This window comes from Drosophila innubila, assembly GCF_004354385.1.
Source record: "Drosophila innubila isolate TH190305 chromosome 2L unlocalized genomic scaffold, UK_Dinn_1.0 4_B_2L, whole genome shotgun sequence".
Classification (NCBI taxonomy): Eukaryota; Metazoa; Arthropoda; class Insecta; order Diptera; family Drosophilidae; genus Drosophila; species Drosophila innubila.
Window position 1 is genome coordinate 1,134,781 of NW_022995372.1, and position 14,753 is coordinate 1,149,533.

Genomic DNA, 14,753 nt, shown 5'->3' on the forward strand with positions numbered 1-14,753 from the left:
TAAATGGATTTAAATGCTGTTTAAACTCAATGTCTTAACTGATAATTAAATTCAGTTATTGATTTTCGTCATTATATCTTTTCAATCTTCTCATTATTTTTCCTCTTTTTTGATTCTGCATCAATATTAGAAATTTAAATATTTTTCATGTCCTTTCCATATATTTCATACTTTCAATATTTTCCCCTTGACTCTCATGTTAGCTTCAAAATCTACAGAAAAATTTAATTTTCAAATCTAGTTCATTTGATCGGAGCTTTCAGTAATAGATTCTTTCAATTATTTAGATGTTAATATTGTGATCATTTGTAGTGATGCAGAAATTCATTTCATAAGGGTTAGACCTATATTAAAAATGTCGTATAACGTTCTTGGCTTAAAATAAAAATGCTAAACTTGACCAAAAGCTCCACCCTATTTATATGGAGTAGTATACGTTATATTGCCATTACGCTCGCATTGAGATCAACTTGAGCAACATGTCATAATATTATCTACGTGAAAACTATGAACAAATTTAGATTTAGGTATTAACATTTGGAGTGCGTGATCCAAAGCCAAATGCACTGGACGAATCCGCATCCATCATATTGATATTGGCATCATGTGGATCCGTTGGTGGCACAGGATTACGGAATTGTTCGGCCGAGATGCGGGTTAAGAGAATGCCAACACCCTCGATTAATGAGAGCAATATGCCGCCAATGATGGCACTGCCAGCCATTGAGGCCAGACCGTTGCGAGCTGCCAGAATGCCACCAGTGGCAGCACCACTGATAATGGAATTCCACGGATCCTCCTTCTTGCGGAAGTGCACCAGGGTGCAATCAATGGTGCTAAACATACCGCCCCAGGCAGCAAAGTTACCAGCGATCACCGGTGAACGTGACTTGACAGCCGCCATGCTGCCAATGAGGCGACGACTCAATCCTTGTGGGGCATTCCGGAATCCCTTGAGGGCCTGGAAGATGCCGCCGCCAATGCAGCCCATGGCAAAAGCTCCGCCAGAGTCATCGACAATGCGATATGGGCAAGGTTCACGGGAATACTCCTCCATATTGTGTTTAGTTTGGATGACCTAATTTGATTACTGCACAAACAACGGCAGTAAAAATGCGAAATTTAACAATTTTAATAAATTTGACAATTATTTGTGTTTGTTGATTTTGAGTGGTTGGAAAGTGGAACGTGCTTGTAACATGGAAATTAAATCGACAATATACAATTTTAAACTACAAACGAGTTAAGTCTCAAAGCTTACCTCAAAAACGAGACGAGTTTCAAAATAATCTAAACTGAAATCCTTCATAATCTTTCATTTAAATGTAGTTTAAGTGATTGTAGATAATTAAAACTGTTTCAAAATATAGCTAATGTGAGTTGGAACAGAATAACGTTGATGGGGAAGAAGTGAATATTCTATATATATGCAAAATATATGCTGTATAAAATCTTGTTAAAAATATAGCCCAAGTAAACATAAAGGATTCTAAATATATGCAGATTTCAAGGCTAAATACAAACATTTCTGACCGTAGAGAACATAAATGCATTCGAAATAAATTGTGAATGTTTCCAAAATTCACTTGCGTATTAAAATATTTTTTTAAGTGTCAATCGAGACCATACTTTAAGACCCCAAAAAAATTATATCTTTTTGAATGAGCGGAGAAATTATTACTGTATGTATAATTTAAGTGTTTCCAATGTGATTAAGGATACAATGTAGGACTTCTGAGAAATTTAAGAGCTAAAACTTCGAATTAAAGGAATATAAAGGTTTTACAACTTTTATTTAATTAATGTGAACTTTTAATGAGGATCAAAAGTAATATCAATATTAAAAATTTGATTTGAAGAAAAAATTAACATACATTTAAATTTAAGACTAAAAGAATAAAAAAGATTATTAGAAATTTAAGAGCTAAAAACTTCGAATTAAAGGAATATAAAGCTTTTACAACTTTTGTTCAATTAATGTGAGCTTTTAGTAAGAATCAAAAGTAATATCAATATTAAAAATTTTATATGAACTAAAAATAAACATAAATTTAAATTTTAAACTAAAAGAATTAAAAAGATTATTAGTATTAGGAGTATAAAAAATACTTAAAGAATGCAAATAAATTGAATATGTTTAAATAAAACAATACTGTTTTTTAGAAGCTTCAATTTCCATAGTTAATATGGTTATATTTATAAATCTTTGATAAGACTTTGCGTTGAATTTCATTATCGTGCTATGATCGTCATGATCACTATGATCGCCCCTTTTACAGTGATTGAAGTAGAGTTAAGTTGAGTTGACAAACAAAATTACTCGTATTTATTATTGGAACACTTGGCACGAATTAACATACTACGTATATACACAGAATCACTTAAAACAGGGCCAGTCAGTGAGTCCGTCAGTCCGTCTGTCAGTCCCGAGGTAAACAAAACGCACGTGGGTTAATCAAAAGGGGTTAGGGGTGATGGGGGAAGGGGGGGAAGTTCGACTTTGGGATCGTAAGAGCTTCGATAAGCGTTGCACAAAAGGTTAAATAGCACAAATGTCGAGCGTAGTTAACCATAAAATTTACTGCCAGCTCGCAGCTGGATGATTGTCTGGAAGGTTGATTGAGGTGGTTCGGTGGTTCGATGGTTCGGTGAGGAAGTGGTTTGGTGGGGAAGTGGTCGCGTAGCCGAAGACGCAATTCATACAATAGGTAAATGGAAATGGTGGGAAACGGAAACAATGAGACCGATTGTCATCGAGTCCAGAAGCTTGCGATGCCTCGATTGCCCCATAAGTTTCCATTTCCATAATTATCACGCGAGCATAATCAAATTTGTTTTTTATATTTTACTTTTTTGAATGCATGGCAAAAGGAATACGAGACTTTGAAAGCCGAACCAACTGTGTCTATAGAGCGCGATTCTCAGTACGATATGATACACAGAGAAAAATAAAGGCGTATAAAATTATTTTAAATACTTCAAATGTATATTTGATACAAGTACCATCTATTGAAAATTAGCATAATAATGTCATTGCCAAGTATTTCAATTCTAATTTAAAAACTAAGAGTCTTGAATAAGATTAATCTCTGGAATAGCTAGAAATAAGTACGAAAGATTTTAATACAAGTTTGGATCTCAGCTGCGACTCAATGAACAAGCTGAAAGAGTCTAAAATCAAGCTTATAAATTCAAATATCATAAAAACTTAAGATTATATACAACGGAATAATTTCTGCAATTTCGAAAATATACATTAAGAATATAAATCATTGGTAAATACCTAAGCTATCTTATTAAAAATGAGATTTTAGTTATTTCAATTTTAGAAGAAAGTTTTGTACGAAATAAAATATCTTTTCTCTCTGTGTACGGTACGGTATGGTGTGCCTATAGATGGATATCTCAACTTGCAATGGTCTTTACAACAAGGTGTCAAACGCCGCTGACAAATGAAAGTAAACCAAAAAAAAAAACAAAATCAGAAAATAAGGGACACCTGGACACACACATAGCGCCAGTCTCCAAAAAACCCTCAGAGCCATTGTCTTTGGTCTCTTTATAAGTCTGGCTGTCTGTCAAGTTGACATGTAAATCGTTAGAACGTGCTGGATTGATTGTTCTCACTTTAACGCGTTTATTGATTATCCAAAATGGGGGAAAAGGGAGAGAGCCGATCACAGATCATTTGTCAGTCCAATAACGCCCCTTCTCCGATAAACTTGTGTAATTTGTAATTGTAAATACGCGAGCTTGTCAACTGGGCCCATTGTATTTCCCCAGAAGATCATCTTCATTTGAGGAATATGTATTTTTCGGATTTTGATTTCTCGTTGTTAATGTGGGCACATTATGTTAACTATTCAAAGGATTGGCAATTTCTACGAAGGATGTTGGAATATTCTAGTGGTTAGTGGTCAGTCTTTTGGTTTTTCACACGAATTCATTTGGTTATTTCATGGGAATGTGTTTTGTCTAAAGAGTTTTGGAATAATTAGATATTTATCAACTGTATGAAATCAAACGAAATTCATTAGGTCGAAACTACACTATAAAATCATTGTTTTCTCTCTTTTCCTACATATATTTTCAGCATGGTATACGTTTTTTTTTAATTATATAATTTTAAATTTAATTATATGATTTTATTAAGAAACTGTTAGATATTCCCGGAAAAACCACATCCTAATTTTTTGAGACTCAAAATACTTCTAGTTACAAATTATAATTATTTTTGTTTTTAATACTTAAGTTTAAAATATTGATAATTTCCTCTATTTGTAATAAAAATTGCAAATTATATATATTTTTAATTATATAATTAAAAGTTATGGTTTATTAAAATTGAAAAATGAGAGTTAACATAAATAAATATTATATTAATTCACAAATATCTTGAATGTTTAAAATTCTTTTTCTAACAATTATTGTTACAGTCCCTGCTGGCTATCATCTTTCTATTAAAATGATTTTATTTCAATATTTTTCTAAATTTTTTTAGTTGAATCAAACTTTTTCTAGAGAGCACCTGCAATATTTTACAGAAAATCAGCAGCTGGTATTATGCAATTTTGCATTTAATGGATTCGCATCTGCATAAGAAATGGAGCGAGCAAATGTGAAAAGAAACAGAAGCGGGATAAGAAACTCATTTACCTAAGCATTGAAATGTTGTGCACATGCCAAAATGTGTGCACAAACAATGCAAAAACAATTGCGGTTGCATTCCCCCAGACAGAGGGTAATATGAAATTGAAAAAAATAGGAAAAATCCAAATCAAAAGGCAGGCGAGATGCTCGTATAACAAAAGGACTCAGGTACGAGGAAGAGGAGGACTCGGATGCGGACTCGAGCTCGGATGGTGGCATGCCGCCAAAATACACACGTTGCAAGGAAGCGAATGGTGCACTATTGTGTTTGTCTCTTTTCCCCCTCGTCTCTTCTCTTCTCTTCTTTCCCTACTCCAACTTCGACTGCTGTGATTATTTTGATGACGACGCTGAACGTTTTGTTCCTTGTGCCCATTGTGCGCCCGCAGATGCAAGTCAACGTCCGAGTCGCTCTCTCTCTCTCTCTCTCTTTCTCTTGTTATTTCTATATCCATCTCTCTCACTTCATGGGCTGTGCAAACAGATGCACGTCTTGGCAAAAACTAAAAAAGAAATCCCTGGCCAAGACGAGAGAGTCGCGCCAAAGGAGCAGCTGTCAATGCCAAGCCACCAACAACACCAACACCCTCAACAACATTAGCCCAGCATCCGAATTCGAATTCAAATCCGCATTCGCATCCGAATCATCAGTTGTGAGCTCTCTAGGTTGACAGTTCTCTCTGGTTCTGATTCTGATTTGTGCTGCCTGCCTGGACGAGGCAGATGCAATCCTTGAGCTCTACTCCTTGGTTTTCCGCTTGCATTGTTGGGCTTGGCCCAAAACCGAGATCGAGACCGAGACCGAGACTGAGACCCAGACCTAGACCGGTGTAATGAGTTTTTCTCTTTTATTTTTTTTTGTTTTGGGTATTTCTATATATATTTTTTGCAGTCTGTCAAGCGTTGTCCTCCTGCTGCTCGAAAGGTGTTAAAAATGCTGTTAATATGGGCGTTATGCTCGACCTAAACTAGCTTTGTGATTGCATCAGTTTGGATTCAGAACATGCTGTACTTCTGACTTTAGTTTTAATGATATTTTTCTTAGAAAATGATGTGTTTTTGCATAGCTGATTTTCTTGCGATATTCTTTAAAAGTAAACAACATTTAAGGTCCTGGATTACGAATTACGAAATTTCCAATCTAATTCTGTTAGGGCTCGATAATTCTGATATTGTTGGATATTTTAGACTTGGAATTCTCATGCGACTAGGGCTTAAAATTTCTGCTTAATGCATGAAATTTGATGACATTATCAGTTCTTGACAGTCTACGATAAACTTTCCTTAATAGACAATTTTGAAGTCTTTCTCATGATTATTTATTTATGCTCTTTTTGAGACATTTCAAAATTTCTGTTTATTGGACGAGATTGTTTAGAATTCTATTGGAAGATATTTTGAATTGTTGAAATCTTCTCAAACATAACAACTAGATTTATTTAGGCAATATTTATTTCCAATTTATTTTTTCTTTTTTCTTTTCTTAAACTTTATTTTCTTGACATTTGCAAACCACTTAAAATTTAACTTTAACACAGTATGTACTTGGAATTCTGATACAAGTATGAATATATCACGTAAGATACAAATTTTTTGAAAATGCTATTATTATAAATCTGAGCCTTATTTATTAATATTCCCTTTATATCCCACTTAACGGATTGCCTTATTTTCAGCTTTTTTCCGCTTCCTGAAGACCTCCTGGAATTTAATTGGCGCAACACAATTATAAAATATTTATACACTTGGTTTTAGGAGACACATTTAATAGGCTAAACAGAATGCTTAGTGTACTAAAATAGGACACGGTAATATACCTGAAATAGGCTTACTAAAAAAAGTAGAAGAATAGTGAAGACAACGCGTTGACACAGACAATGTAGATAATGCCCAGGCATTGACAGGATAACGAAGCATGAATAGGCACGAAACCTGCACGAATGTGGCCCGAAGTCGTAGTCGGAGTCGGAGACGGAGTCGGAATCGAAGTCAATGCAGGAAAGGACAGATGGCAAGTGGCAGCTCTGTAGGATGCAGAGCTTCTTTCTTCTACTGTCTGGGTTGTCTGTTGGGGGAGAGGGGAGTTTGAGGGTTCCCCGTTTTGCGGGGTCATTCACAATTGGGCCAGAACAATGGGTCACAGGTAGCACGCACTGTGGAGGATTAAACGGCACCCGCACATAATAATCAACAGACAGACAGACAGACAGACAGACAGACAGACAGGCAGACAGACAGATCTCGGTGCGTTGCCAGGTGATCCAACTTTTTGATTTCTTCTGGCTAAGGACATTGATACGCCGACATCGTTTTATGTTCTTTGGGATTCCTGGAAGCAATTCCTTTCGCTGGCTTTTCAAAACATTTACTCCAATGTGTCCCTCCTTTATTGTGTCATGAGGTCCTGTGTCTACTATTGATTGTGCAATGCACCCGGTCCAAGGCCCGTGGCAGTGATTTCATTTTCTTTGCCTTCTTTCTTCATTCCGTCTTTCAGTCTCGGTTTTTGGCTTCGATTTCGATTTATGGATTGGTAGTTCTTTTGTCCGTGCCAAAAATAAAAGCAACAACATCAGCAAGTCTGTTCCAAGATCTGCTCTGGGGGTAGTAATCAACCATTCATTGTCAACGACATCACACATCGTATATCTTGGGTCATAGTTTGTTTTCTTTGCTGGCATTCTTTCCTATTCGTATTTATCTTTTTGGCAAAAGGTGTGCCAGTGCACCGGGCCAGGCTGTAATAACCGTAGAAAGTACTGAACCTGATTGCAAGACTTCAGGCAGTAGGAGATTATAAACTAAAGAGTTTGAGCAATGAAATTTAAAATATATATTTAGTCTAGAAAGAGTGGGGAAATAAAAGCCTAAGTACATTAAATAGTGTTATCAAAGCTATGAACTAAATGATTACATACTCAGCCTTATCAAAACATTAGATTTTAACATTCATTTTCTTTAAAATTTGATTGTAAATGAAATTAATTTTTGTCTAAAAAGGTTTTAGTTGAGAAATTATTTATAAAAGTAAATTAAGGTAAAGTAACGGACACTTTTCGTGATACTTCGTCACTAGCGTGGACAGTGATAACTTAACAAAGTTTATATTTTCTTTTTAGTGATGAGATTTAACTAAACACTTCTTATGCTATTCAACTTGTGTCTTTAATCTTAAGCTTAAACCTTTATGTACAGTTTAGATTTTAAATCTATATATTTTCGATTGAATATTAGACTTTAACAAAACTATCCCCGTAAATTTTATAGTGAGTGGCTAAATAAATAATAATATATTTTTTTCGACTGATTTTAGTTGATTAAAAATATTTAACAGTAAATTGATTACATGCATTTATATAAACTAAGACTTTTATTTATTACATAGAACTCATTCTTCTTTCTGTTTGCGCTCCATTTACTTCGATCAGCTGCTGAACTATAACTGCTCTCTCAACAATAGAGTCCATTACCTTTTCGGAGCATTGTGAGTGCCAACAAAACATGCAGGCTGAGAACACAAGGTGCAAAAATGGGACGGGATCATTGTCAGCAAAAATATATATATATATACAAGAAAAATACCCATTGGAAGCACCTGCAGAGATTCTAACGGAATCATAGCCAGATAGGCAGAGAGTTCAGGAAAAGGGGTTTTTCCGATCTCATTACCTGATGAATGAAATGTGGTTATGGAAATATTGCGATAGCAAAATATCTACCTACTCCTAATGCTAATGAGAGGGACAAACCATTTGGGAATTCAATCAGGTACTTGAGGACAACAAGTGCAAGAGGGTTTCCAAAGGATGTCTGGGCTTTTCCGACCGATGAATGAAATCGCCGGTTATTTCGCTAGGTACCGCGGGCAATTCCGCGAGAATATTAGCATAGTGATCATCATAATAATCAGGTAGTAGGACTGAAGAAGCCATGCTTGTTAATTGTGTGGAATAACACACGTAATAACCGAAATATCGGGGATCGCCCTGGGAACTGGGAGAAATTCCCTGTCTCGGATTCGGGATCGACACACTGACCAATCGTCGCTTTATTTTGCTTGAGTTTCGCTGACTGCGTAATTGGATAAGCTGGGAAATTACTTTAAATCCAATGCCGATCCACATCCGGACAGTGAAGAGGGAAATCCATCATAGGGAAAATACAAAATGGAAATACAACTTCATCACTTACAAACAGTATTCTCCTGTTCCATCACACCCATGACAGCCAGACAGGCGGAAAGTTGTTGTTCTGCGATTGGTCAGTTGAGGCAGTTGGGAAATTGGTATTTTGCACTTGGAATTCTTAGTTTCCTCTTAGTTTTTGTCATCATTTGGGTTTATCAAAACTTTTGGGTTTGCTACATTTGCTTAGGTTTTTTTTCACACATTTCCCTGGGAAACTGCTATGCCGCAGGATCGGGGAATATGCATACGTGTGATTTGGTTTTTTTGATGACTGGGAAATCAATTTACCAGGATGCGGGCTGGACTGTTTTTCAGAGGCTTGAAAGTCCCTAGGATATGGGTAAAAACAAATCGAAGGCCTCCCTGTTACATGCATGTTTGACAGAGTGGGAGAAAGTCCTAAGAAAATGTGGGACAGTTGTTTGTGTGTGTGAAATAAGGCTAGTTTAATTTGGGAGGGTTGGGAGAGTGCTGGAAGAGTACTACCTTATTTATATTTCTTTAAAAAAAATTAGCAAGTGACTTAGTATTATTAACATTTTATAGAGAAATTCAAAAAATTTCGTTGTTCTTTAAGCGCCAAACTGAACCTCTTTTTAGAGAAGTATATTACTAGAGAGCTATGAATATAACTTTTTTAATGTCCTGAAGAAACACATTGTTACTATTTCAGCCACTGTGGGAATACAGATTTCTGCTTCAGTCTGAGAGGATCCCACGTTTGTTAAGTAAACAGGAAAGACAGTTGGGTTATTTTGCAGTCACATTTTGGATTACAAAATTCTAGCAGGCTGCCTCAAAGATTCTTGGGAAAAAGCAACAATCTAGTATAATATAAAAACCATTTGAGGATTACAGTATTGCCAAAGGTTGTGATAAGCGCAAAGTATCCAATTTTGAGAAAGAAACTAGAGAAATCTACAACCGATTTGGGAGTACTCCAACCTGCTTTTAAACACTCGACTAAGTGATCGCTATAATTTGAAGCAGACGGTATAATAAGTTAGTGCAAAGTGTCCCCTCGAGCTAATAGATGGCTACAATATCTGTTGACTATTTATAGCATTACTTTTATGTGCAATGTCAATACAATTGTAGAGCCAGCAGAGCTCAGGTTCAATTTGCCTCCCCCTGCCGCATGAGGCACCTCCATGTGGCAGATGTGAATGTGTGTTTCGAAAACTATGAAACTACCCCCGATGGAAAGTGGGAAAAGTGAGGGAATCATTCAATTTGAGTCGTGAAAAATGCCAGAACTTAAAAATAGAAACACAAACGAAAGCGAAACTCAAAATTCCGTGGATGCTGACAATACCTGCGATGGATTGACAAGAGGTGGTTGGAGTTGAATGAAAAAAAGAAACATTTACCGGGGGGGAAACTGGAGAAGCTCGTGAACTCGATGAGGTTGCTGAGGAGGAGAGAGCACTGTAAGTGAGAAGCTGTCATAAGTTATGAGAGTCGATCAGGCAGCCTGGATCATTACCAAAGGAACTGAGGAACTCAGGAACTTAGGAACTGAGAACTGAGGGTGCGCCTGCGTTTCAAGGGATTTCATAGAGTAATTTCCAAAGAGAGCGTTGTCAGGTAGTAGCTCAAGCGGCAGGTAGAGCAAGCGAGAGGGAGAACAAGAGAAGCGAGAGAATGCGACAAATGGGAAACACGCAATAAGGGTATGGGAAAAGTGTGTGTGCTCGTGTGTGTTGCTGTTGTTGTTGTTGCTACCTAGCTCGTGTGTGAACTGAGGAAGAACCACCACCAAATGGGCCAGACGAAAAACGGTCGGAGAGCGAGCGGCCGTGCATATAAAAGAGCACGCTCGGCCCTCGACCTGTCACAGCAACCTCAGCGTTCGTTGAGTAAGCAACTCTCGTTTCTCGTCTCGTCTCTATACGCCTCGTCTCGATCACGATCTCGCCTTGATCTCGTCAACTATTTATACTACAACTCGATAAAGTGTGCTCGGGATTTACACAACGATCTTCACTATGGCCGTCAACTACAAGAGCTGCCCGCTTAAGAAGCGTCCCATTGTCTTTGTGGAGGAGCTGCCGCAAACGGAGGCCTTGGCTTTGACCAAGAGCTCACAGTTTGCGCCAGTCCATCAGTCGCAGGATCAGCAGCAGGAGCAACCACAGGATCTTTCGCTGAAACGCAAAGCCAGCGCGCTAGACTTTGAGGAATATGAGCTGCCGACAAAGCGTGAATATGTCTTGAATCTGTCCAAGACTCCAATGACACCGATGACACCAATAGCACCACGCCGTGTCAGCTCTCCGCTCAGCTCGGCGCTGCTCTCGCCGCCCGCAGAGGAGCAGGATTATCAGCCAACTGATATACACATGCGTGGATTGACAGCTGCCACAGCCGGTTACACAACGAATCCCTATCAATCGGCATTTGTGATGGCCGCCGGTTGCAATCCCATCTCCGCCTTGTGGAGCAGCTATCAGCCACATTTGAATACGGCCGCATTTCCATCACCGGCCAGTTCAATGGCCTCACCGCATTCAGTGTACAGCTACCAACAGATGACGCCACCATCGAGTCCCGGCTCGGATGTCAGCTCCGAGCCCGAGGATCTCTCCGTGCGCAATGATATTCCGCTGCCGGCGCTGTTCCACCTCTTCGATGAGGCACGCAGCAGCAGCTTGGCCTCCTCCTCCTCCTCCGCCTCCACGTACTCCTATGCCGCCTCCAACAGCTCCAGCTCCAACTGCAGCAGCAGCAACTCCTCCTTAACGGCAGCCAAGAACTATCGCTACAAGTGCGACAACTGCCAGAAGATGTACTCCACATCGATGGGTCTGTCGAAGCATCGTCAGTTCCACTGTCCGGCCGCCGAGTGCAACCAGGAGAAGAAGCAGCACTCGTGTGAGGAATGTGGCAAGCTCTACAACACAATTGGGGCACTCAAGATGCACATTCGCACACACACACTGCCCTGCAGATGCCCCATCTGTGGCAAGGCCTTCTCCCGTCCCTGGTTGCTCCAGGGACACATTCGCACCCACACCGGAGAGAAGCCCTTCAAGTGCCCGGACTGTCCACGCTCCTTTGCCGATCGCTCCAATCTGCGGGCCCATCAACAGACCCATGTGGATGTGAAGAAGTACGAGTGCAAGGAGTGCCACAAGTCCTTCTCCCGCATGTCCCTGCTCAACAAGCACAGCTCCAATTGTACCATCACAATTGTCTAGACTGGCATTGCTCAACACTGGCTGAAGCCCAAAGCAGACACATTCCGCTGGCAAGGATCTATAATACATACAATAATATAGTTAACTTGCATTTAAGCTATATATACTTATATACTCGGTTTTGGTGCTATATATCATAGAAAATACTCTACTATTTATTTCATTCATAACTCTAAGTATTCTGTACATTTATCCCGCATTTATCAGACAGCAGTTGACCAAATTATAAGTTTAGCTCTTAGTTTTTATTTAACTACAATACCATTAATTTATACACATTTATTTCTAGTTACTATGTTTAGCAAATGTTTATGTTTAGATTTTTGATAGCTCTTAAGCAAATATATATTTCATATTTTTATAAAAATAAATTTTAAAACATGACTAAAGAAATTTCAAGTGGTTTTCTTACTATTCAAATTTTCAAAATAAAGGGCGTATATAACTAAAGTTTTTTAGTTATTCATAGCAGAAAAATTTGCAGATGAAATTTGAGGACTTTTTTAGTTTTACAAATGTATCATAAAAAATGCACTTCTGTATATTAGAAGAGAATCAAAATAATTATTCTCTTGCTACTTTTTGATAAAGACTATTGTCTTTTATTCCTGTTGGGGACACGGAAATGGAATTTCTTCTTCCGCTTTGCTCATATTTCAACAGCAGGAGACTAGCAGCAATTTTAGTGCTCTATCCAATCTGTACCACAACAATATCATATTTTTTATAAGAAGAAAAAACACCTTTTCCGAGGCAAACAATAAATGCTGCACTTTCCATTTCCATTTTCGAGGAACTTCCTTTTAACCAGCCCCTAATATTTCATCAAATCATATCAGAGAGTATTTTTGCACCTTTTGCAAACGCAAATATTTAATTAGCTGCCCTTTGACAATATCCAAAAAGGTTTCCTGCTTCTTTCAACTGCTAGCAATCCTTTTGCTGAAGTTATTTACCCAAAGGATACCCGGCACATGTCCTTGAAGCAGGTGATAAACGTTCCAATATCACGACAAGAAGGACGGCTGCTTATCGAAATCCGTATTTGAACTGGATGATTGACATGACAGACGGCAGACAGTAGAAATTAGACCCAAGACAGATCCTATAGACAGTTATTGGGACTCGAGTCTTATCGACAGACACTTGGACAACATTTGTCTAGTTTCTTCTGTTTGATAATGCAAATGCAACAAATGCGTTGATTATACTTAATTACTTGTGTGTCTTTGTGTCTCCTGCTCTTGATAAGCTCATCTACAGGTTGTGTTAGTAGTCACGTTTTTACTGGGATTATAAGCATGTGCCAGGCGGCAATTTTTTTAAGGAATAAAGGAATTTCTTAAAGGATACGTACATTAGTGACATTTGGCAGCAATGCCAACACCTTTCTACCATAAATAACACACACACAACACACGCATTCCTAGAACTACACCTTGACATAGCACAACAAATATCTAAACAATAAACTATCATTGCATTTTTAGATTTTCTTTGACTATGTTCTTACTTTTAGTCGTAATCAGAGCGCGTCGCATGTGCAATTGCAAAAAAAAAAGAAGTCGAAGATGTGGAAAGGACAAAGACAATGGGAGTACCGCTATGAGAAAAAGACACCTTGCACACCTTTAGAGAACAGATGAAAGCAAGACAAGTCTGCTTGTCTGCAACGACAGCATTCCACACTGCGAAAAAAATCAGAACATTTTGAAAATATATCTTCAAAAATAAATAATAATAAAATAAAAAATATATTAAAAAAATTTAATTAAAAATTTTATTTTTATCATTTAAATATTTGTCAAATGTGTTATTAAAGTGTTAATAATATTAGACGGAGTTCTTGGTAGTTAAAGCTGTTGCTCATTTCCCAATTTGTCGCTTTTCATTGGCTGAGGTCACGGTAAAATTTTGCTACATAATTATATGTGTGTATTTCTTTTTCTTTCAGTTTATTCAAAGTGCTACAATTTAAAATAATACAATAACGATATAAAAAATTGTACTATTTGTTTTCAAAAATTTATTTTACTATAGTATGTCTCTGTACTCTAATAAATAAGATGATTGAATCGACATCACAAAGATTTCGATAATTAATTGCAATCTACATTATTTCAAATAAATAATCATTTTAATGATGGAATATGTTTCAAATATATAAAATTGCTTGTAATTATAGTATTTTTGCAATAATAAAATAATTATTATTGGTTTTAATTTCATAAATCCTTTAATAATAATTAAAATTCTTTTATATTTATTCGGTATTATATAAGAGTTATTAATAAAAGGTCTTTTAAAAATTGAGTTATTTTTATGATTACAAATTTTTTTTGCAGTGTTTATACCTGTCGCCTTGTTGTCTGCCTTGTTGCCGCGTCACCTACTGACCTACAACTGCGAATGTCGAAGTTCTTTGGCTTCATCTGCTGAGCTGTGTGATCTGAGCCGCCTTTGTTGGGCTTATTGTTGCGGCATCCTTTTGGGCCGGCTTTTTCATTGGCATTGTCCTGTTTGGCCGCAAAACTCGTAGCTAATCATTGCACAGACATCACAGGGCGCACAGTCAACTCATCTTCCACAAAGTCAGGACAAATCCTTTGATTGACTAACCAAACACATAGCAGAACAACAACAACAAGAGGAAGAGGAATAAAAAGAGGGAGAAGAGAAAGAAGAGGAGCTGGCAGCCACCTGAAGCTGCAGCTTA

The 14,753-nt window shown here is 37.5% G+C and overlaps 2 protein-coding genes across 2 annotated transcripts; one reads left to right on the plus strand and one right to left on the minus strand.

The window, feature by feature from the left end:
* Window positions 1-396: 396 nt before the first annotated feature.
* Window positions 397-1,180, minus strand: LOC117780551 (mitochondrial import inner membrane translocase subunit Tim17-A). The gene has a single exon (XM_034617118.1). It carries the CDS (start codon window positions 1,055-1,057, stop codon window positions 524-526), a length of 534 nt encoding a protein of 177 aa, XP_034473009.1. The 5' UTR covers window positions 1,058-1,180; the 3' UTR covers window positions 397-523.
* A 9,519-nt stretch (window positions 1,181-10,699) lies between these two features.
* On the plus strand, window positions 10,700-12,295 carry LOC117780934 (protein snail). The gene has a single exon (XM_034617629.1). The coding sequence runs from the start codon at window positions 10,826-10,828 to the stop codon at window positions 12,035-12,037; it is 1,212 nt and encodes a 403-aa protein (XP_034473520.1). The 5' UTR covers window positions 10,700-10,825; the 3' UTR covers window positions 12,038-12,295.
* Window positions 12,296-14,753: the final 2,458 nt, after the last annotated feature.

Excerpts from the sequence above, each read along its gene's own strand:
- LOC117780551 (XM_034617118.1), bottom strand. The coding sequence starts at position 1,057 with ATGGAGGAGTATTCCCGTGAACCTTGCCCATATCGCATTGTCGATGAC.
- LOC117780934 (XM_034617629.1), top strand. The coding sequence starts at position 10,826 with ATGGCCGTCAACTACAAGAGCTGCCCGCTTAAGAAGCGTCCCATTGTC.